Source organism: Sorex araneus, chromosome 5 (assembly GCF_027595985.1).
Source record: "Sorex araneus isolate mSorAra2 chromosome 5, mSorAra2.pri, whole genome shotgun sequence".
NCBI lineage: Eukaryota > Metazoa > Chordata > Mammalia > Eulipotyphla > Soricidae > Sorex > Sorex araneus.
In genome coordinates, this window is record NC_073306.1 from 4722191 (window position 1) to 4745642 (window position 23452).

Sequence of the window (23452 nt, forward strand, 5' to 3'; positions counted from 1 at the left end):
CCTCGGCGCCCGGCGGGGTCGGGGCCGGCCCCCGAGCCCTTATTCGTCCCTGTGTTTTGCTGGGCGAGGACGGAGGAGGACCCTGGGCCGGCCGCTGGGCCCGAGCAGCCGCTCCCGGCCGGCCGGGGAAGCGCGTCCCGCGCGTCGCCCATTTCACCGGCGCCCCGGAAGGAGCCGGCACACGCGTATTCGGCACCCAGAGAGGCTGGCGTGCTCGTGCTTTTTTTTTTTTTTTTGACACTGGGTCCGGCTCCGCGAGGGTAGCCCATCAGCGGACGGTCCATGCTCATTGCTCTGCACGCGAGTTCGCCGGGTGTCAGCCGCCGGGACGTGGCAGGGGCCGGCGGGGGCGCGGCGCCCAGCCCCAGGAAGCCAGGCTCCTCTAGTTAAGCTGCTGGGTGTGGGGCCCGCACCCACCCTGGCACGTTCGGGGAAGCCTGTGTGCGCAGGCACCCTGCCCACTGGGCCATCCGCCCCCCCTCCCCCAGAGCTGCCAAAGAGCTCAGAGGCCCCCCCTCCCCCGCCAGCAGCGCCTGCCTGGGTGAGCCGAGCCTCCTGCGTGGCGGCAGAAGGCTGGGCCGGGCCTCGCCCACCCGCCAGACCTGGGACACTGCCGCGGGGGCGCGGGGACTCCAGCTGCTGTTGTGGCTGGCAGCCCTGCCCGCCCGAGCGACAGCGCCAGGCACCCCCTGGCTGGCCGCCAGGCTGAGCTCTCCGCGTGGTCCTGGCACCGGGCAGGTGCGTCCTCAGCAGCCAACGCGCACCCACGGCAAGGACCCTCGGGGCTAGCGGGCAGCCGTCCCCGCACCCACACTCGGACAGGGAAGACCCCGAGGAAGGGACGCTGGTTCTGCCAGGGGCCCTCGTGGCCAGTCCAGTGAGGCCCGTGACTGGTAGGGACCATCAGGGTGAAGAAGCCCCCCGGGGGGGGGGCAGAAGCCTGGCACTGCCCCAGCACAGACCAGCATCATACAAACCCGGCGGGAGGCCTGGCGCAGTTGGGCAGCGGGGGGCACCGGCCTTGCTCACGGCCCGCCCATAGGTGGCCCCTTGGGTAAGCCCCTGAGCACAGCTGAGTGTGGCCCCCAAACAAAACAGATCTGGAGGGTGGCACATTTATCAGCAAAGCGTTTTCGGGCCCATTTCTAAACTCGAGCCGGGGCGCCAGAGAGACAGAGGAAGCCCACCGCCGACCCCCAGAGCTGCAGGGGCCTGGGTCAGCCTCTCGCACCGTCCCAGACTGGCCCGGAAACCAAAACAAATGTAAGATTCCTGCCTTAGACAACCCAGTTTCTTAGGGTGGTGTTTTTAAGACCAGGAGGGGCTGGGAGGGGGGTGGTCATTGGCCCAGGGATGGGGGGGTTGGGGGTGGTCACTGGCCCAGGGATGGGGGGGTTGGGGGTAGTCACTGGCCCAGGGATGGGGGGTTGGGGGTGGTCACTGGCCCAGGGGTGGTGGGAGGGGGGGTGGTCACTGGCCCAGGGGTGGTGGGAGGGGGGTGGTCATTGGCCCAGGGCATGGGCTGCCACGGGACAGCACGGGGCCAGTGGGTGCAGCTGGGGGCCCAGCCAGCTGCTCCGGGTTAAGTGGTCACAGGTTTAGCTGTAATTCGGAAGGGAACGGCTCAGGGCAAACAGTTTCTCGCGCCTGAAATAGCCCCACCCCAGAGAGGCCCGGGCGATGCCAACTTTCATGAAACACTTAAATGTGTGTTGGTTGGGGGTCAGTGCCTAAAAGTGGCCCGTCCACGTCACTGAAACCATGGAAACCAAACAAATCCACAGACTTCGAAAGGTGCCTGTGGAGATGGGCGGCTGGGGGGGGTGGGAGGGGACGGGGGTGGACCCTGGGGACCAGTGAAGAAGTGTCATACGTCAAAACCCAGCTCTAGGGGGCGGAGTGACAGGCCAGAGGGGAAGGACTTGCCTTGCACACGGTCGACCTGGGTTTGGTCCCCAGCACCCCATACGGTCTCCCGAGCACCACCAGGAGTGATTCCTGAGTGCAGAGCCAGGCGTCACCCCTGGACCCCTGTGTGTACTGTAGCACTGCACTGTTGTAGCACTGTCGTCCCGTTGTTCATCGATTTGCTCGAATGGGCACCAGTAACGTCTCCCATTGTGAGACTTGTTACTGTTTTTGGCATATCAAATACACCACAGGTGGCTTGCCAGGCTCTGCCGTGCAGGCGGGATACTCTCGGTAGCTTGCCGGGCTCTCCCAGAGGGATGGAGGAATCGAACCTGGGTCGGCTGCATGCAAGGCAGACACCCTCCCCGCTGTGCTATCGCTCCAGCCCCCCACCTTGAATTTTGATCTTGGTTTTGGGGCCACCCCTGGCGGTGCTCAGGAAAGCGTATGGGATGCTGGAGAGGAACCCAGGTTGGCCGCCTCCCTGCTGGACTCGCTCTGGCCATTATTTTTTTCAGGAGCCACACCCGGTGGTGATCAGCACTGAACACAGCCTCCTGCATGCCACACCTGTGCTCCGGCCTCTGAGCTGTGGCCCTGGCATGGTCCCATCATAGACACAGACAGGGCTGGGGGCTGGCTCGGGCTGGAGCAGGTGTGTGGTGGCAGAGGTCCTGGTCTCCGGGCACCTGCGCTCAGCGCAGGGAAAGTGACGTCAGAACTAAAAAGGGGCCAGGACTGGTCCGCGGTTGGAGGGCAGTTGGGACAGAGAAGGGACCCCTATGACAGTAACAGCTGGGAATGATCGCTTCAGACAGAATCTGAGTGTTGGGAGTAGGCAAAGGGACATGCACACGGCGACCTCAGTACCTGGAAACCAAAATGCCCAAAGCACGAGAGAGAAAAAAGTGCCCGAGTTAAAGGCAGGCTGGGCTGGGGGCAGGGGTGTCGGGAGGGAAACTGGAGACACCGGTGGTGGGAAATGTGCACTGGTGGTGGGACTGGCGGTGGAACGTTGTATGACTGGAACCCAATCATGAACAACTTTGTAACTGTGTATCTGCGACTTAAGAAATACATTAATTAAAAAAATCTCAAAAAGACAAACAAAAACCTCACCAAAGAAAAAGCCAGCCAGGGCTGCCCGCAGGAGCAAGGGCCCTGGGGCATGTCCCAGTGTCCTCTCTGCTGCCTGCCCGGGCCCAAACACACTTTTCACGAAGCCTCCTGGGGCCCGAGTCTCACCAGGGATTGCTCACTTGAAAACAGTCCCCTCGGGGCTGGAGAGAGTGTGGCGGGGAGGTCACTCGCCTTGTACACAGCAGGTCTGGGTTCGGTCCCAGCACCCCATATGGTCTCGGGAGCCCCGCCAGGAGTGAGTTGTGAGCATAGCCAGGTGTGGCCCCCAGCTTCTTATAAAAACAATTCTCACCTGGGGGCTGGCCGGGGAGATGCTCAAAGGGACGAAACAGGCTTTGGGTGCAGGAGGCCCCTGCTGGCCCCTAGAGCACCTCTGGGAGCAAACCCTGAGGATGTGACCCCGAGACAAAATTAAGAGATGAAACTATGTCCATCTGTTCCCTTTTCATTTTTTTTTTGCTTTTTGGGTCATGCCTGGTGATTTTCAGGACTTACTCCTGGCTCTGCACTCAGGAATCACTCCTGGTGGTGCTCAGGGGGCCGTGTGGGATGCCGGGGATTGGCCCTGGGTCGACCGCGTGCAAGGCAAACGCCCACCCTGCTGTGCTATCACTGCTCACCCCCCCTCCTTTTATTTTGCTGTGTCTTGGCCACTCAGCTGTGTCAGGCCAACTTCTGGCTCTGTGCTCAGGAGTCATTCCTGGCAGGCTTGGGGGACCATATGGGGTCCCGGGGAACAAACAGGGGTCGGCCACATGCAAAGCCAGTGCCCTGTGCCACCTAGCCACTTTCTTTTTTCTTTTTTTTTGCTTTTTGGGTCACACCTGGCGATGCACAGAGGTTACTCCTGGCTCTGCACTCAGGAATTACTCCTGGCGGTGCTCAGGGGACCATAGGGGATGCTGGGGATTGAACCCAGGCCGGCTGCGTGCAAGGCAAACACCCCGCTGTGTTATCGCTCCAGCCCCTCCACCTTTTTTTGTTTGTTTTTATAAGAGATGCTGCCGCTCGTCAGGGCAGGCAAACATGCTTTGGCCTCCATGTGCTCACCCCAAATGTGCTCAGAGCATCCTGGGACCTAGAAAAACTGGCATTTCCCAGTAACCCTTGCTGGGACCATGTTACTAAGTCTCCCCCCAAGCCCCAGCTTTTGGGCCGCAGCAGATGGTTGGTCAGGGGTCACTCTGGTGGGGCTCAGGGGAACTTAAGGAGTACGGGGCACCCAACCTGGCTGTGTGCAAGGCGAGGGCCCTCCCCGCTGTACTGTCTCTGGTCCCCATGTCACCAAGTTCTTGGGAACTTGGGGCTCGGGGATCTGGCTCAGGAAAACACTGGCCTGGGCTCAATCTTGGCACTGCCACCAAAATAAAATAGCGGATGGGGCTGGAGGGGTAGCACAGCAGTAGAGCGTTTGCCTTGTACGCGGCCAACCCAGGTTCGAATCCCAGCATCCCATATGGTCCCCTGAGCACCACCAGGGGAAACTCCTGAGTACAGAGCCAGGAGTAACCCCTGTGCATCGCCAGATGTGACCCAAAAAGCAAAAAATAATAAAATAAAATAGCGGGACCAGAGCGACGGCGACTCTCAGGGCCAGGGGTAAGCCCTGAGCACCGCTGCGCTGGGCCCCAAACAAAACAAGACAAAGCATCGGGCAGAGGAGGCGGTGGGCGCCGTGCCTCTCAGGGGCCAGCGGGCGGGGCAGCGGCCACCGGGCCTGGAGCTGGGCCGGGACAGAGGCTCCAGCCCGGTCGCTGCCCCTTGCCCCCAGAGGGCACCTGGGTAAGAAGGCGCCTCTTGCACTCGTTCCACTTCTGCCATGTCCCCCTGCACCACCCACACCCCCGCCCTGACCAGTGGGCCCAGCTGCTGCTCCTGGGCCATCCCCCAGGCCCAACTGTCCGCTCCAGTCACTGGTGGGAAAAGCTGCTACGGAAATATTTTTTTTGCTTTTTGGGTCACACCCAGCGATGCACAGGGGTTACTCCTGGCTCTGCACTCAGGAATTACTCCTGGCGGTGCTCAGGGGACCATATGGGATGCTGGGAATCAAACCCGGGTCGGCTGCGTGCAAGGCAAACGCCCTACCCACTGTGCTATCACTCCAGCCCCCTCCTACAGAAATCTTTTTTTTCTTGAAGTATTTGTGTTAAAAAAGGGCACTATTCCGTGCACTGTATTTGACAAAGGCACTGAGGGCCAAAGTGACAGGCGGGTTCACCTGCCGGGAGTCAGCCAGCACCCAGCCAGCTGTGGCCCCAAACTACAGAACAACAGGAAACCCGACTGAGGGGCTGCGGAGGTCGCTTCCTTGCACACAGCCAACAGGGGTTCAGTCCCTGAGCCCCATTTGGTCCCCTAGGAACCCTTCAGCTCAGAGCCAGGCGTGGTCGCAAAGCAAAGCAAAGGGAACAGTCTGAGTCAAACGCTCCGAGCGTCAGTTTCCGTTTGGATCTCGGTCCTGCTGCTCCCCACCCCACTGCTCCCCATCCAACCGCAGACCTTGGCAGGGGAGAAAGGGCAGAGGCAGGGCCTCCCGAGGGGCAGAGCGGGAGGTGCTCTCCCCTTCCCTGACCCCCAGGTGCGCCCCTAATCCCTCCCCCCAGCCAGCGGGGCCTCGGGCCGGCGTCCCCTTGAGCAGCAGGGGAAAAGGCAGGGCCAGGTTTCTTCCAGTAAGAGTTTTTTAATGGTTTAAAAATGAGTCTGTACAAAACCCGCCGCCTTCCGCTTCTCCGGGCCGGGCCCCGCGTCTCGTGAGCTCTATCTCTTCGGCCAGTTGTGCCTGAACCCTCTGCAGAGACACAGGAAAGAGGCTCGCTCCCTGCACCCCTGCAGCCCCCATGCTCTCTCCCCGCTCCCGGGGCCGGCCTGGGAAGGTCGGTTCCAAGGGTCCTGAGTTCATGGGCCAACTCTGCGGTGCTCAGGGGTCACTCCTGGTGGTCAGGGGGACCCAGCTGCCTGCAGGACCCCCTTTCTGGCCCCAGGAATTAAGCAATGGCCGCACCGGGGAGGGGTGTGTGCAGAGGGGACCTGGGGCCTCACACACAGGCGAGGGACGTGCCCGACCCAAGCCCCACCCCTGGGCTTACGATGCCCTTATTTATTTCATTTATTTTAAATTGTGGGCCCCCGGCAGTGCTTGGGGCCTAGTCCTGAGGGGTCATTCCCGGCAGGGCGTGGGGGTCCCTGTGGGGCGAGGGGAGCCAGTCTGTGCTGGCCGTGTGCAAAGCAAGAGCCCTGCCCCCGTGCTGTCTCCCGAAGCCTGGAAGACCCTCAGCCACCTTCTGAGGAGACGGCAGGAAACCAGACTCCCTGTTTAGGTGCGGAAGGCTCAGAGGGCCCCTCGTTCCCCACCAACAGTGCTCGGGGGCGCGGGGCGGCGAGCTGCTGGGGCCCACCTACCTGTCCGACTTCCCCGCCGGGAAGGACATGCTTTTGTTCCCTGTGGTCTGCTTGAGCTTCTTGGCCGCGAAGCACTTCTGGGAGAGGGAAAGCGAGTTTCGGGGTAAGGGTGTCCCTGCGTGTGGGTGCTGGGCTGGGGGCTGCACAGGCAGGAGCGAGGGGAACGCCCCGCCCTGCCCCCTCATGCTGCTGCCACAGTCGGAGTGGCGCGGGGACTCAAGCTGGGGTCTCACCTTGCCGGCCACGGTTTGCTTGCTGGGGTCGAACTGGGCGGCCGGTTTGGTTTTGCTGTTCCCTAAAGGACAACACAGGTGCCGGCGTGGATGAGCCCCAGGGCCCCGGAAACTCGAGCCTGCTCCCGCGGGGGGACATGAGCTCCCGGGGTCGCTGTGCCCAGTGCCGCCATGGAAGCCAGCCCCACTCCCACGCGCCGGGGGCACCACCCACAGCCCGTCGGGCCGGGCCTCACCGGCGAAGGCCTGGAAGTCGGACGCGCTGTAGTCAAACGGGGTGAAATCTCGCCCGGGCGCCTGCTCGGGCTCCGGGGGCTTCCTGGACACTTTGGGCCGTTTCTTCTCCTGCTTCTGGTCGGGGGCGCTGGGGTCACTGGCCACTCGCTCTCGCTTCTTGGCAGCGTTTTCTCGCTGTGGGGACAGGGAAGCAAGGCGGGGAGAGGGTGAGCCTGAGAAGAGGCGACACCCGGGGACACCCAGGGCTCTGCCCCGCCCCTGCCGGCAGGGGTGGGTGGGGGACGTGTCTGGAGGCCTGAACATCAGCTCTGCATGCAGGGCCCGGGTTCAAGCCCTCAGCACCCCCAATGACCCCGGACCACCCCCTGCAAAGCAAAGCAGGGGCCTGGGGCCCGGCGTGGGTCCCGGAACAGGGCGGCCGGCGATACCCACGGCGATCTGCTGGCGCACGGACAGGGCCGGCTCCTCGGGCATCTGCGGCTCCTGCTTGGCCTCCTCCCGGGCGGCTGCGAGACAAGGTCCGGGGGCTTGGCGGCGACTCCCGGCTCCGGCCCGCGCTCTCGTCCCCCCGCCCCCTCGGCCCACCCTGCCCAGCAGACGAGGTGGCACCTCCTGCCCCCGCTTCTGACCCTTCTGTCAGGGCTCCTGCGTGTCCCCAGCAGGGCGAGCAAGGCGGGCCCGGGCCGGCTCCCAGCCCCCCGCAGTTGCCACGTCCTCGCCAAGGCCCTTCCTGCCCCGGGAGACTCGGCTCGCTCTGCCCCTCGGGCCCCCCACAGTACTCCCGCGGGGACAGGCGTGGGGAGGCGCTACCTGGGGGCGGGGCTGCGCCCTTCCTGGCAGTGTCCTTGGCGTCCTTCTGCCCCTGCGCCTGGCTGGCCAGCTTCCAGCGGTTGCTGATCTACAAAGACGAGACGGAACCCGACAAGCCCAGTCAGCCCGCAGCTGCGTCACCTGTGCGGGGCCAGCGGGTCTGAGAGCCCCAGGCTCCTCTCCGGGGCCTGGGCCACGCCTGGCAACGCACAGGACAGGGGTTGCTCCCGACCCTGCTCTCCTGGCGGTGCTCGGGGGGACCGTATGGGACGCTGGGGATGGAACCCAGGCTGGCGGCGTGCAAGGCAAGTGCCCTCCCCGCTGTGCCTCGCTCCGGCCCCTGAACCACCCACCCTGAGCTGCGGATTCCAAACAGAACCACAGGAAGTCCCCGCCGGCCTGACTTATGCAGGACCGTCAAGACGGACGAATCCGCGTGGCTCTGCTGTTGGGCCCGCTGCCCCCAGCGCCCCAGCCCCGGCCCTTCACCGCCCGGGACAGGGAGCCACATCCTCTCCGAAGCAGGAAAGGGCCTCAGGACACAGCTGGGCGACAGGCAGGGGACACGGCTGAGCCACAACTGGCTCCCGGCTGGAGCCGAGGGGCCAGGCCACCTGCCTGCCCAGCGCAGGGGACGCGGCACCCAGGGCCCCAGGAGTGGGGAGGGGTGTTGCCTGGGAGGGCGAATCCCACTGCCGGACACGTGGGGGCAGGGTCCCCTCTGAGGACGTCACTTACTTCGTAGATCTTTGAGGAAGGGTCGAACTTGGCTGCCTGGGAGATGTGAGCGTGGTGCTCGAGCGCCGGCAGGAACTGCGGGGAGGGACGAGGCCTGGTCAGCAGCGGAGCAGTGGACACTGGCCCAGGGCTCGGGCTCATCGGGGGCTCTCTGGGCGGCCCCTCTTGGGAGCCCTCGACTTGAGTCGCACCCGGGACCACTGGGCCCAGGGCCACACGGCGAGTGTGAGCGTCTAGACGCACGGCCCCCTACCCCGGCCAGTCCCTGGCCCCGCCTACCATCCGGAACGGGTTCTCGAAGGACTCCATGATGCTCCGGGCTTTCTTCTGGGCGACCGTCAGGGCGGCCGGCCCGTCTTCCTCAGCACTTGGCTCCTACAGGCGCGGGCAGGAAAGGGTCACCACAACTGTCTGTGGCGTGGAGACGCGAAGCGGAGTACGAGTGACACTAGGAACTCAGTTTGCTCCGTGGGACCAGGCGCAGCAGAACAGAGCCCGGCAGGGGAGGCGCTTCCCTGCACACAGTGGGCCCGGGTCTGAGGCCTGGAGCCCTGAGTGCAGATGTGGCCCCCAAACAAAACCAAACGAGAAGGTCACTGTGCTGGCGGGGTGAGGAGGGGCCTTTCCGGCCGACAAGGGGAAGGTGCAACGGGCCGGACTTCAACACTCTACCGCCCCGAGCCCGTTTCTCCTGCCAACGGCGACCCACCACGCCCCGGAGCACACTCGAGGGAGTTCTGATCCAGACCCCGGCCTATCGGGGGTCTCTGGACGCAGGCTCAGTAGGACAGAGCAGCTGGACTGTGTCCGCATGGAGGACACGGGCCCGGGGGCGCGGCGGGTCTGTGCACGGACGCCGAGCTCAGCCCAGGCAGCAGCCGTCCGCCCGGTGCTGCCCCCAGGCCTTGGTCTCTCCCGGAGGCACACGCTGCCCCCAGCTCCTTGCTGTCCACGCGCGCAGGGCAGAGGAGTGCCCGCGTCTGCTCCGGGTGCAGGCGCACCGGCGGGGACAGCCCATGTGGCCAGTGGGGACTGCGGGCCCGCGGCCCCGAGGACGGGCAGCACGGGGGGAGCCCAGAGCCCCCCACAGCCTCGCCAGCCCGGGCCACTGCAGCCGGCTGACCAGTTGGGCGGCCCCAGCCCCGGAGGGCCCGTGCCCGGCGCACTCACGCTGAACAGGGTGACCACAGCCCTGGCCACGAGGCAGCTGGTGTCCAGCAGGGCTTCCTCTTCCGGCTGGTCTGGGAAGAGGCTGGCCTGTCTCCGCTCGGGCGCGGGCCCTGGGAGGGAAGGGGCTCGTCAGACCCCCGGGCGCGCACAGGCGGGGTCCGTGTCCCGAGCTCTCAGGGGGTCGCCCGTTACCACTGCTGGGGACGCCAGAACCGCCGTCCGCTGGGGTGTGGGAGCAGTCGTGAGGGCCGAAGAGAACGTTCTCCAGTCGCTGGGGGAGAAGACGCCGAGGGCCTGAGTCCCTGCCCAGCACCGCGGCCCGCGGGGACGCCCCAGGGAGAGCCGACATGCGTGCCTACCTCGGGGTTGGGCAGCGGCCCGCTCCTCCGCACGCCGGAGGCCACTTCCGACTGGGGAGGAAACGGGGCGTGAGAAGCTGCTGCGGGGCCCGGCCGGCACCGTCCTCTCAGGACAAGCCCGGCGCCCAGGGGGGCAGGGAACGAAGCCCACCCCTCCTGGGGCGACCCTGACACAGGTCGGGGCTGCTCTCGGTGAGTCGGATCATGGACCCCAAGGGGCACCCGAGGCCACCGCGCAGCAGGGAGCAGGCCCGGGAACGCGGGGGCGGGGCAACCCCTCCGGATGCGCCTGGGGTTCTGGCCCGACGCCTGTTTCCTTTCACTGCCCTGTCTGGGAGCCACACTGGGGTGTTCAGGGGTCGCTCCCACTGTGCTTGGGAACCAGGAGCCCCCCTGTCCCCATGTGCAAAGCCTGCAGCCCCCGTCCTAGAGAGCGTCTAGGGACGCCGGCCACCATCGGCCGCCTCCTTACAGGGCGGCAGGGACCACACGGGACAGTGCTGGGCACCGGGTGGACATGGCAGTGGCCCCTCCCAGCTCGGGCCGAGCTCCTTAACCAGGCCCGGGTATCCCAAGGTGAGAGCCGCATGGGCGGGGCCCCGGCTGAGACCAGGGGCCTTTGGGGGCCTTTAGGGGGCTGTGTGGGGGCGGGGTGGGTCCCCCAAGCCCTTGGCGCTGCCGGCCAGAGCAGACCTGCCGGGGTGCGGGGGCCACCGGGCCGGCAACGCCGTACCTTGAGCAGCGGCATTTCTCGCGCCTGCTGGACCAGAAGATGCAGCTCGTTGAGTTGCTGCCGTACGAGAGGGGGGACGGGGCTGCAGCAAGCGATGATGCCCTGCGGCTCCCTGCACATGGAGGGCGGAGTCACCACATGCCAGCCGGCCACGCCGCAGGACAGACAGCTCACGCCCTGCGCTCAGGAGGCTGCGGGCGCCAGAGCCCCAGCCCACACCGCAGCCACCTCGGCAGATGCGGGAGATCCTGCGAGGCCCGAGCCTGCGGCACTGTCCCTCCACAGGCGCCAACCGCAGGCCCTGCCTCCCGGCTGACACCAGTCCGCGACCTCTACCCCACGGGCACCACGGCCACTGAAAACCACTGACCCCCACAGTGACCACCCGGCAGCATGACTACCGAGGGCCCCCAGCCCTGGACACAGGTGGGGACAGACGGGGACCAGCCCCAGGCCCAGCCCTGGACACAGAAGCGGACAGTCCCCGGGCCCAGCTGACTCACTTGGGCAGCTCCTCTGAAATCTTGAGCATCATGTGGTTGGGCAGGACGTAGCTGGAACAGACACGAGAGTCACACGCTCCACTCAGCTGGGGGACACACGCTCCACTCAGCCGGGGGACACACGCTCCACTCAGCCGGGGGACACGGGAGTCACACGCTCCACTCAGCCGGGGGACACGGGAGTCACACGCTCCACTCAGCGGTGAAGCCTGTCCCCTTGCTCTAACCAGCAAAGAGCCCGTTTGTCCCTGGTCCGGACCCACTCCAACTAGAAGCCACTAGGAAACAGTCTTAAAGATCAAATTTTGGTTCCGGGTCACTCCTGGAGGTCTCAGGGGTGAGCCCAGCACGCCGCTCCAGGGGGACCTTAGTTTGGGGCCACACTCACGGGTGCTCAGGGGACTGATGGGCTGCTGGGGATCAGACCTGGGGTGGGGCCTGCAGGGTGAGGCCCTCCCTGGTGGGCTATTACTCTGGCCCCCCGGGGTCACTTCTGACAGTGCTTCCCGGGGACCCTGTGGGGCCAGCTCAGCCCCGCTCTCTGGAAGGAAGCCCCAGGCCACTGCGCCAACCCTGGCCTCTGGCGTCACAAGGCTTGGCCCCTCACCCGTAGCTCTCATCCTCCCTCCGGGCCGTCTTATCTCTCCAGGAGAACAGCAGCTGGAAGGCCGTCAGCTGCTGCGTGTTGAGATGCTTCTTCTGCTTCCTGTACAGCTCCAGGTAGGACTCATCCGTGAAGATGGGTTTGACGAATTTCTACGAGACGTCAGTGAGCATCAGTCAGCACCAGTGGGAACCCAGCCACCCCTGGGCGACTTCAGACCAAGGGGTCGTTGCCTTTTTTTTTGTTTTGTTTGTTTTTGGGCCACCCCTGGCAGTGCTCAGGAGTTACTCCTGGTTCAGTGCGAGGGCTCACTCCCGGCAGGGCTTAGGGACCACGTGGGGTGCTGGGGGTTGAACCCGGGTCGTCTCATGCAGGCGAGCGCCCTCCCCGCTGAGCTATCCCTCAGGCCCGCCGCGGGTCCTTTTCTTCCGAGGGGAGAGCCGGGGGCAGCCCGAGGCACCTTGAGGCAGATGTCGCGGCTCCGCTGCCACACCACGCGGGCCTGCACGGGCTGCTCGCCCCCGCGCGCCCACAGCTCCAGCCGCATGCGGTCGTAGATGTAGAGCAGGTAGTGGGTGTCGTCGCGGGCATAGTGGAGCATCTCCTCGGGCAGAGGCCTGCGGGCACAGAGGACACAGCTCCCTGGAGACCGGAGACGGGGAAGGGCCAACACCACACACACAGCCACAGTTTCCTGCAGCAAACGCCACCAGCCAGTGCCCAAGGCAAGCCGGGAAGGGCAGCGGGCACCGACGTGGGGAACGAAGGGCCTGCTGGGCCACGGAGCTGCCCCGGAGCCCACGGGACAGTGGGCCGGGCACTCCGCCTCGCGCGCAGCTGACCGGGTTTGCACCTCCGCACCCCATGTGGCCCCCAGGCCTGCCGGGAGAAGGTCCTGGGCACCTCCACGAGGAGGGTGCTTGCCCTGCATGTGGACGACCCGGGTTCGATCCCCAGCACCCTATATGGCTCCCTGAGCTTGCCAAGAGCAATTCCTGAGCACAGAGCCCAAGAGTAACCCCCGAGTATGACCCCAAATCCCGAAACAAAACAAAACAGAAGTGGGGAGTGACTTTCCGATCTTCCTGTGAGGGAGTCTGGGCCACAGCCCTCTGTGTGGAGGGTCACGGCAGGCCCTGTGCTCGGGGGACCCTGCGTGTGCCCAGGAAGGGGCCACAGCCAGCCGCATGCAAGCCAGCCCCTGCACAGAGGGCCAGACTTCCTTTTGTTTTTTGTTTCCAGGCTTACTTCTGGCTTTGCGCTCAGGTATTGCTCCAAGTGGGCTCCGGGGACCGTTAGGGGTCCCAGGGATCAAACCTGGATCTGCAGCTCACCAGGCAAGCAGCCCAGCGCCCCGGCCCCCGACAGAGAAGCCAGCCACCTGGAAGGGACCAAGCAGAGCAAGATTCCTGCAGGTGAGACGGTGACACTGGGGCAGACACTCAGTGCCTCGGGGCTCCTCAGACTCCCCCGAGCACCTCACACACCCAGAGTGCGACCCACCGAGACCAGCATGGACACACACTGCCATGACCGTCCTCTCTTGGCCAGTTTCCACAAAGCCAGGGGAACTGCTCTGACCCTGTTGTGGGGGCTGGAGCGATAGGACAGCAGGGCCGGGGTTTACTCTGCACACGGCTGACCCAGATTCGATTCCCGGCATCCCATAGGGTCCCCCGAGCACCACCAACTGAGTGCAGAGCCAGGAGTAACCCCTGAGCATGGCCGGGTGTGACCCAACAAGCAGTAAAGGACAAATGACTTCCTCTGCACTCATGCTCAGGTCCGTCCACATTCACCCCGAGGCCCCGAGTGTCGGAGCCCAGACACTGACCGGATCCTCCAGTCGGCCAGCTGGTACTGCTTGTTGGACTCCACGCCGCAGTAGACCTTCAGCAGGTGGTCCAGGGAGTGGCGGCCCAGGCTGAGGAGACGCGCGGCCTGGTGGGTGTCGAACATGTTCACCACGTACAGCCCGAAGTCCTTCTGCAGCCACTCGATGTCGGAATCTGCGCCGTGGAAGACCTGGAACACAGCCACCGTCACGCGGGGCGGCAGGGGGCCACGTGCGCCCGGGGACCAGCGGCCTCTGGTGAGGGGACAGGTCACCGCTCAGCCAGACGCCTGTTCTGATGCGGCTTCAGCCTCCGCTCCTGGGACACGCTCTCGGGGGCAGGAGCTGCTGCCGGGCAGCGGCCACAACACTGGCTCAAACCCGGCACGTCTGTGGCCCTGCGCACTACAAGGGGGAGCTTTTTCTTTTTTTTCTTTTTTCGCTTTTTGGGTCACACCCAGTGATGCTCAGGGGTCACTCCTGGCTCTGCAATCAGGAATTACCCCTGGTGGTGCTCTGGGGACCATATGGGATGCCGGGGATCGAACCCAGGTCGGCCATGGGCAAGGCAAACGCCCTCCCCTCTGTGCTGTTGCTCCAGCCCCACGAGGGGGAGCTTTTAGTGCCAGATGTGGTCAAGGCCTCCCCCCCAAATTGGGGCTTAATTCCCAGCATCCCATACGGTCCTTCGAGCACCCCCAGGAGTAATTCCTGAGTGCAGAGCCAGGAGGGAGTCCTGAGAATGTCTGGGTATGACCCAAAACAAAACAAAGAAAAGATCCCGCATCTTCCTGGGAGGTGCGGTCTGAGCTCTGTGTTCTGGGCCACCCGGGCGGAGCTCAGGGCTCACTCGCCGGGCAGGCGGCTGACCTTGACGATGGCGGGGTCCGTGAAGCTCTCGTTGAGGATGTACATGTCGCTGCGGAGCTCCAGTGTGTCGATGATGAAGTCCTCCGTGCGGGTGGAGATCTGCATCAGGCAGGTCAGGCCCAGGAAGCTCCGGTAGGAGTGGTGCTGGCAGGGAGAGGAGAGAGAGCGCAGCTGTCCCCGGGCTCCTCCCTCGGCTCCGCGGGCAGACGAGGGCCCCAGCGCGGGGGGCGAGAGCCCAACGCCTCCCCGCAGCCGCTCCCAGGTTACCTCCAAGTCCACAGCGAATTCCTGGCATGCCAGGAGCTTCTCGTTGAGTTCCACGAGCTGGTCTAGCGAGGTGACAAAGTGGCAGGGCGTCTCCTCCACGGGCCTGTACTCCTGTCCCAGGGCACAGAAGGAGAGGGGCGGTGGGCGAGCAGCCGCCACCACAGCGCCAACGGGGGCAGGAACCCAGACAGGAAGCCCAGCGTGCCTTAACAGATCTTTCCTGCTCTTCCCGGACCACCCCCCCACCCCGGCCACCCCCGGGCCACGTCTGGCACCAACCTGGGGCTGAGGTTTCTGCAGCGCTGAGTCTGGGGGGGTGAAGTGGTCGAGTTCATACTGATACGGATGGGCAAACCTGCAGAGACCAAACTCAGTCAATGAGGCCAGTGACGTGCGGCGGGTAGGCTCCGCTGATCCCTGGCATTCCATGTGGTCCTCTGAGCACCGCCAGGAGTAACCCCCGAGCATTGGCAGGTGTGGCCCCCGGAACAGAAAAAAAAAATTCAATTTATTAATAATTAACTCCATGATCCAAAGGAAAAGCAACTGATTTCACCTAATTTGAGCTAAGAGAAAAGACGTGGTGAATCTCTCAAGAGCATCATTATTTCAGAGATAATTCAAGTGCATCAGGAAAAAAAAAAAAACCAAGATGAGCATGTCACCCTTAAGGTACAATCATTAAAGACTTATTCACTAGCGAAGATCCAATATACTTATTTGCGCAACACTTTATGGCTTGCCATTCTAGGCTACAAATCCGGAAGTAAAGGGGATGGCAACTCCTCTTAGTCAAACACCAAATGTTAGTTGTCTTGCTCCAAAAGACCCTAACTTGAGGGGTGGGGAGACAGCTCAAACGGCATTTGCAAAGCCCCGAGTTCAACCCCCTAATCGGGGAGGGGGGAAAAAAGTCTGAAACTCTTGGGCTGGAGGCAGCTCCAAGGGCTGACGCACCATCGGACTCAGGGTGGATTCAACACGGGGCGGCCCCGGCCTTGGGCGTGGCAGTGCAGGCTCCCTGGGGCGCTGGCAGGCGCAGCCCGAGCAGAGCCTTCCCGAGTGGGCGAGCCCCCGGAGGGAGGCTGCCCCTCACTGCCCGTGGCCGCCTCCTTCCTGCAGGCTGAAGACAAGGCTTCCTGTCCAGTCTGGGTCCAGGCTTCCCGGGGAGGGGCTCTATCCGTGGATGTGATCAGTTTCCCACTTGCAGTGCTGAACTCACACCCGAGGCCCCAAACACAGGGAGGGAAGTCTCGTCTGTATGCTTTGGGGCGACACCCGGCAGGGCTCGGGGCTGCTCCCACACGCCTGACCCGCCGCACATCTCCCAGGCACGGGAGGCCACCGCCGGCAGCGCTCAGGGACCACATGCGATGCTGGGATCAGACCACGGCCAGCGGTCAGAGCCTCACCCCCGCCCCGGCCTGTCCCCGAGCCCCCAGCCTCTAGTCTGTGCTTATGCAGTGCTCTGGGCTGCACCCAAATCACTTATGATTTACCCGCCGTGGCTTCTGGGGTCGGACCCAGCGGCACAGAAGGCCAATTCCAGGCTCTGCGCTCAGGAGGGACTGGGCGGGGCTGGGAGAACCCTCCGTGAGGCTGGGCCGGCACACGCATGCGAGCAAACGCTTTACAGCAGGGACCGTCTTGGGCCCAGATACGTCTAATTCCATTAAAAATTCAGGCCGGAGGGGCCGGAACGATAGCATAGCGGGTAAGGTGTTTGCCTTGCACGAGGCCGACCCGAGTTTGATCCCTGGCATCCCATATGGTTCTCCAAGCACCGCCAGGAGTGATTCCTGAGTGCAGAGCCAGGAGTAACCCCTGAGCATCGCCGGGTGTGACCCAAAAAGAAAAAAAAAAAATTTAGGCCGGAGCGATAGTATAGTGGCCTCGCACAGGGTCAACCTGGGTTCGATCCCTGGCATCCTATGTGGTACCCTAAAATTCCCCGGGAGTAATTCCTGAGTGCAGAGCCAGGTGTGACCCAAAAAGCCAAAAGGTTTTTTTTTTTTTTTTTGCTTTTTGGGTCACACCCAGCGATGCTCAGGGGTTACTCCTGGCTCTGCACTCAGGAATTACTCCAGGCGGTGCTTGGGGGACCATATGGGATGCCAGGGATCGAACCCGGGTCGGCCGCGTGCAAGGCAAACACCCTACTCGCTGTGCTATCGCTCCAGCCCCAAGGTTTTTTTTTTTTAATTAAAATATTAAAAAATCAAGGGACCAGAGCCTTAGCACAAGGAAGGGTACTTGCCTTTGACGGGGCCAACTCAGTTTTGGTCCCTACCAACCCTCCTGGAGTAATCCCTGAGCACAGAGCCGGGAGTAAGCCGAGTCCCCCCACTCGTGATCTGCCCTACATGCTGGAAGCACGCTGAGGCGGCGAGTCCCCTTGGCTGTGCGTGCGGGACTGCACACGGGCAGGTGGCCCTATTGGGGGGAGGTGAACCCACCCATTCCTTTTCTTGGTTCGCTTTTTGGGTCACACCCGGCGATGCTCAGGGATCACGCCTGCTCAGGGGATCCTACGAGATGCCGGAGAGTGAACCCGGGTCGGCTGCGTGCGAGGCAAACACCCTCCCACTGTGCTACGGCCTCGGCCCCCCTCACCCCTACTCTGCGCTTCCTGTCGTACAGAGGGAGCCGGGAGCTGCGGGGTGGGCACCCACACTCACATGTCCTGCTCCACCCGCTGGGTGCGCTGCTGGTGGAGGAAGTCGGCCAGGGCAGGGGGCACGTCCAGGTCCTCCGGCCGGTCCTTGGGGCGCTCCCGCCTTTCCTTGGACAGCGCTGGAGACGGAAGCAGGGGGAGGGTGGTGCGGCTCCACCCCTCGAGGGGAAGGAAGCTTCCCGGGACCCCGTCCTGGGCTGGAGGCCCCCACTTACCCTGCGGGAGGGGTTTCTGGGCATTTGGCTTGACGAAGATCTTCGGGACAAACGGGGTGTTGGAGTTGTCAACCTTCTCGCGGAACTTCAGCTGTGGCCGCACGATGTTCTTCGCGTGCAGCAGCCGGAAAGTCTCCGATTTTGTTTTTTTGCTATACTCGCCTGCCTATGACCAACAAATAGTTCAGAACACGCGGAGTAACAAGCCAGGGCCGGAGGGGGAGGGCGTCTGCAAGGGGTGGCCCGGGGTTCAGTCCCCCTGAACGGTGCCCTGAACCCCGCCAGGAGTGATCCCTGAGCACAGAGCCAGGAGTAAGCCCTGAGCACTGCCAGGTGTGGCCCAACACCCCCTCCCCATGCCACCCCCTAAAAAGCAAGCGCGCCCCACATTCCTAGAGCCATCGACCAAAGACGTGTGATGCGTGTAGACGGGCAGGGTGGTGCGGAGCGGAGCAAAGAGGGAGGGCGGAAGAGGCTGTTCCTGAGAACAGGTGAGCTCCGTGTCCGGCAGGTAGAAGCATAAGGGGGACGGGAAAAGGCCCCGTTACTCCCCTCGGGGGTTGGTGGCCTCCCAGCCGGTGCTCAGGAGTGCCATCCGGGTGCCGCATGAGGACGCAGCACTGCGCGGCCCCGGGGCACGGAGCTTCCGGGCTCTCCCTCTGGCCCAGGGGCCCTCACTGATCGAGCTGCCCGCAGGAGCTGAGACCCCCCAGACCCAGCCTCACCTTCCGGTTCCAGCTGGACACGATGGTTTCGGGGACTCGCAGCCCCGTGGGCAGGATGGGCTGCTGGTTCTTACTCACACCAGACGCTTCGTCCAGCAGGATGCCCTGGCAGGTGGAGGAACACCAGCTTAGATCTCGTTTCTTCCTTAGTAATACCTAAACGCCCAAGACAGTCTTTTTTTCTTTTTTTTTTTTTTTGCTTTTTGGGTCACACCCAGCGATGCACAGGGGTTACTCCTGGTTCTACACTCAGGAATTACTCCTGGCGGTGCTCAGGGGACCCTATGGGATGCTGGGATTCAAACCTGGGTTGGCTGCGTGCAAGGCAAACGCCCTCCCCGCTGTGCTATCGCTCCAGCCCCTCCCAAGGGAGTCACTGGGAAGACACGAGAACACACACATGCAGGAGGAGGGAGGAGGCCGAGGAGCTGACACAGGGGAGGGCACTGGCTTTGCACGTGGCCGGCCTGGGTTGGATCCCCGGCAGCTCATATCGTCCCCCAAGCACCGCCAGGAGTGATCCCTGAGTGCAGAGCCAGGAGTAACCCCTGAGCATCGCAGGGTGTGGCCCCCAAACACTGAGTAGTAAAGGTGACTGGGAGTGTGCCCAAGCAGTTCAAGAGTTATTCTCGCAAAGGCAGGGCAGTGACCAGCCAGCTCATCCCTCGGCCGGTGCTCCTTAAGCTGTCAGGCCGAGTACTCCCACGGGGCTGCAGACGGAGCTGGTACACTGAACAAAGTGCAAAGACCCCCGACTGCGGAAGTAGACCCAGAAGCACAGATTCCGAGAACAGAGGCCGTGCTGGGGGCTGCAGGGGCACAGGCGGACATGGACAGCTGGCGGTCCAGAGCAGGACCCGGAGCCCTAAGCTTGGGAGAGGGGAGGGCGCTTAGCCTGGGGGTCAGCCTGTGCCAGACCCTCCCCAGCCACGTGCTCTGCAGCTGTACCTCGCGGTTCGGTTCTGCTCTGCACCAGGTCTATGCGCACGCACGCACACACACGGTAAGCACTGCAAGTCAGCGTGTCACAGGACTGGAGTCACAGTGAAAACGGACTGAACACCCAGGCCTTGGGAGCAGATGGCCCGAGTGCTCAGAACCGCCGTGTCCACGAGAGCCACCCGGAACCTGGCAGCTCTGTCTGCCAGCCTGGGCTACATGGGCTTCTGGCTGCACCCGGGTCTGTGTGAGCCGCACAAAAATGGGGTGCGCCCCTGGCGGGCACGAACTGCAACACAAAAAAAACCTGCCAAATTCTGGCGGGTTCCAGAGGCGGCTTTTCTGGCGACAGTCAGAGCTGCCGCCGGGGAGTTGCGAGCTGGCACTCGGACAAGAGGCAGCTGTGCCAAGACGCCTGTGTCCCCGGACGATGCAACAGGGGCCAGAGAGAGAGCGGCCCAAGTGGCCGAGCGCACACTCTGCGTATCACGTGGCAGCCCCGGGTTCAAGCCCCAGCACCACCTGGTTCTCTGAGCACTCCCGGGGGCCAGCGTGGAGCACGGTCGGTGTAGCTCACCTTCCGCCCCCTCCGAAAAAGGACCCGAGGAGGAAGGTGAAATACTCGCCACTCTTTCCAGGATGACATCATTGGTGTCAACCAATAAATCAAACTTGTCTTCCAGCTCTGTCACTTTGCTGCGGTCCTTGATGTTGCTCCGGCAGCCGTGGTACTGCATCACTCTGCTCATGCTGCGGGCGGAGAGGCGGTGAGTCTGCCGGCAGCTCCCGCCAGGAGGCTCCCCGGGGTGGGGGAAGCTCAGGGAGCGGAGCCCTGGGCTTCACTTTCCATCCACCCCCTTCTCTTAGCTTCCCGTGCAGAGACCCAACCCAGGTCTCGGGCATACAGGCACGTGCCCCACCAAGGAGCCCCACCCCCCGCAGACTGCTCGAACCCTGACTCTGCCATGGACAGCACTACGTCGCTGCCTGTGTTTTGGGGCCAAGAGCCTTTCTTCTTATTTATTTTTTTCGGGGGGAGATTTCCAAGTTCAGGAGGCCAAGGGGCCCCACCTGCAATCAATTCTTTTCTTTCTTTCTTTCTTTCTTTTTTTTTTTTTTGCTTTTTGGGTCACACCTGGCGATGCACAGGGATTACTCCTGGCTCTGCACTCAGGAATTACTCCTGGCCGTGCTCAAGGGACCATATGGGATGCTGGGATTCGAACTCGGGTTGGCCGCGTGCAAGGTAAATACCCTCCCCGCTGTGCTATCGCTCCAGCCCCTCTTTCTTTTAACTTTTTAAAATTGCTTTTTGGGCCACACCCAGGAATGCTCAGGGGTTACTCCTGGTGACGCTTAGGGGACCAAGGGCATGCGAGGCAAACGCCTTCCCTGCTGCACTATCGCTCGGGCCAGAGGATACACACTGCTTGGACTCTGCGGGGCTTACCAGGGACGGCCTGGCAGTACGGGGGCACCACGCGGTGCCGGGAATCAAACCAGGCTGAGGCACGTGCTCAGGTGCCGTAACCAAGGTACTAGCTCTCAGCATCCTGCACTGAAACAAAAATTAATTAGGGACCAGAGAGAGCACAGTGGGGAAGGAACTTGTCTTATACGTGGCTGAGCTAGTTTTGATTCCCGGCACCCCACATGGTCCCCGGAGCACCGCCAGGAGGATTCCTGAGTGCAGGACAGGAGTAACCCCAGAGCACGGCGAGGTGTGGCCCAAACTGCCACCAAGAAAACAGACGGGGCACGTGGGTATAACAGACAGGTGACAGTACAATGGGCAAGGTGTCAGTCTTGCACACGGCCAACCGGGTTTGATCTCTCACTCCACATGACATTCCTGGGGCCCGCCAAGACTGATCTCTGAGCACAAAGCTAGGAGTAAGCCCTGAGCACGACTGGGTGTGGCTGCCCCCGGCCCCCAAACCCAAGACAAAAAAAAAGACTGGAGGGACTGGGAGGTCATCAATGGCCGGGTGCGTGTCTAGCATACAGGAGCCCCAGGGCCCGTCCTTGGCACTGGATGTGCCCCTAGTGGCCCCGAGCACCAGAGAGTATTGAAGCTGGGAGTGGCCCCCAGCCCCCCCATAAAAAGCTAAACTGAAAATTTGTAAAATACCATTTCTCTAATCAAAATCCACAGTCTCATTTATGGTTTTTTAAATTATTTGGGTTTCCCCCCTGCCCTCACCCTGGCTGTGCTCAGGGATCACTGGGGCGGAGCTCAGGGGACCAGACAGATGCCGGGGACGAACCCGGCAGACACCTTACTCCCTGTCCGTCCGTCCTACCTCTCCGGCCGCGTTCACACGCCTCTGGCTCCTCATCGCACCGCTAGTGACGGTGAGGAGAGCCTAGGAGACGCGTGCCACAACACAAACGCACACACAGAACCTACCACTGCAGCAGCCGGTCGCCCTGGGTCTCACAGAAGGCCTGGAAGCCGGGGAAGCTTCGGTAAAAGTCATACTCGTCGCCGAACTGCGGCAGGCCCCCGGATGCCTTGGTGACCGCCACCACCGACCCGAGTGCAAACTGTTGCCGAGGAAAGCACAAGTTTCAGACGTGGCGCCCACCCGGCCCTCAGCAGGTCTGCCCACTCCGGCCAGGGTCGGACAATCACAGCGGTTCGTTTGGGACACACCTAACCCTCAGGACCTGCAGACTCGGCCCCCCCCCTGCCCCCCAGGCTGCATGGCAAAGCCTCAAGGCAACAGGAAAGCAGCTTCGGGGAGCACAGGCGTTGGCGGGTAGAACGAGACTGTCAGCACAGCAGCTCGGCCTGACCTCCAGCACCACTACCCATTCGCCTCGCTGCTGGGTCAGTCATTTCATCACACACGCACCCATGGGCGCACGCAAACACGCACCCTGCCCAAGGGTGCAAGCGCGCACGCGCACGCGCACACACACACACACACACACACACACACACACACCATGGTCATGGATAAGTCATTTCATTTCTTACACACAGCCCGCCCTTGGGTGCTCACACACACACACAGACACACACACCCTTGGATGCATACACACACACACACACACACACACACACACACACACCACACGGGTGCACATACACACACCGCGCCCAAGGGTGCTCACACAGACACGCATGCACACGCGCCCTTGGATGCAGACATACACACACACACACACACACCCCTGGGTGCTCACACGGACACCCCGCCCAAGGGTGCTCACACAGACACGCATGCACACGCACCCGTGGATGCAGACAGATAGACAGACAGACACACACACACACACACACACACACCATGGTCATGGATAAGTCATTTCATTTCTTACACACAGCCCGCCCTTGGGTGCTCACACACACACACAGACACACACACCCTTGGATGCACACACACACACACGCACGCACGCACGCACGCACGCACGCACGCACGCACGCACGCACGCACGCACGCACGCACGCACACACACACACACACACACACACACACGCTCACACAGACCCGCGCCCCCCCACGGGCGCTTATGGGCGCTGGGGCGGGACCGGGCCTCCCGCGGGCTGAGCTCCCGGGGCCCTCGGGGCTCTACCCCAGACGGAGCCAAGCCGCGGCCCAGGCGGGCGCGCAGCTCGGACCCCCGCGGGCGGGCGGGCGCCCCGTGCTGGGGCCGGCCCGGTCCGACCCGGCGCCCCGAGCCCCGAGCCCGAGGGAAGCGCCGGAAGCCGCGAGCCGCGGGGCCGGGCCGGGGCGGGTCCCTCCCGGGGCGCGGGCAGCAGCGGCCGGGGCGCTCCCGGGGCGGGTCCCTCCCGCGCGCGGCCCGCACTCGCCTTCACGAAGCTGTCGGCGTCCGGGAAGCCCGGCAGCACCATCTCGGCGGGCTCGGCGGCCGGCGGGGCCTTGGGCGGCGCCATCTTGGCGGCCAGCATGGCGTCTTCTCGCGAGAGCGCCGGCCGCGCGTGCGCAGAGGGGCGGGGGCGGGGCTGGCGGCCGGCGGGGCGCCCGGGCCGTCGGCGCGTGCTCGGGGCCGCCGCCCCTGCCCCCCGCCGGGCGCTTTCCCGAGTTCTTTCCCGGGGTTCCGCGTAGGCGGCCTCG

General features: G+C 63.5%; 1 protein-coding gene across 3 annotated transcripts; it reads right to left on the bottom strand.

The window, feature by feature from the left end:
- Positions 1-5697: 5697 nt before the first annotated feature.
- Positions 5698-23328, bottom strand: EXOSC10 (exosome component 10). 3 transcript variants are annotated; one of them, XM_055138871.1, is made up of 25 exons: positions 23188-23328; positions 21775-21911; positions 19991-20114; positions 18426-18530; positions 17701-17866; positions 17490-17604; positions 15091-15166; positions 14812-14922; positions 14545-14688; positions 13675-13865; positions 12301-12457; positions 11844-11992; positions 11237-11287; positions 10734-10845; positions 10001-10051; positions 9834-9912; positions 9642-9751; positions 8751-8846; positions 8472-8546; positions 7734-7821; positions 7356-7429; positions 6923-7097; positions 6687-6748; positions 6454-6530; positions 5698-5842 (listed from the first exon to the last, which is right to left on the bottom strand). In XM_055138871.1, the coding sequence occupies exons 1-25, from the start codon at positions 23284-23286 to the stop codon at positions 5812-5814; spliced, it is 2655 nt and encodes an 884-aa protein (XP_054994846.1). In that variant the 5' UTR covers positions 23287-23328; the 3' UTR covers positions 5698-5811. The 3 variants fall into 3 exon arrangements, with proteins under 3 accessions (XP_054994846.1, XP_054994845.1, XP_054994844.1); XM_055138870.1 differs by lacking the exon at positions 23188-23328 and adding an exon at positions 20815-20922 and having other exon boundaries at positions 19942-20114; positions 21775-21804; XM_055138869.1 differs by lacking the exon at positions 23188-23328 and having other exon boundaries at positions 19942-20114.
- Positions 23329-23452: the final 124 nt, after the last annotated feature.

What these genes read in the sequence shown, in the direction of transcription:
- EXOSC10 (XM_055138871.1), bottom strand. Translation starts at nt 23,286, where the DNA reads ATGCTGGCCGCCAAGATGGCGCCGCCCAAGGCCCCGCCGGCCGCCGAG. An exon ending in CCAGAAACCCCTCCCGCAGG is followed by an intron (nt 17,605 to 17,700) that starts GTAAGTGGGGGC and finishes TTCCGTCTCCAG; the next exon opens with CGCTGTCCAAGGAAAGGCGG. An exon ending in CCGGCGGGGAAGTCGGACAG is followed by an intron (nt 5,843 to 6,453) that starts GTAGGTGGGCCC and finishes GTGTCTCTGCAG; the next exon opens with AGGGTTCAGGCACAACTGGC.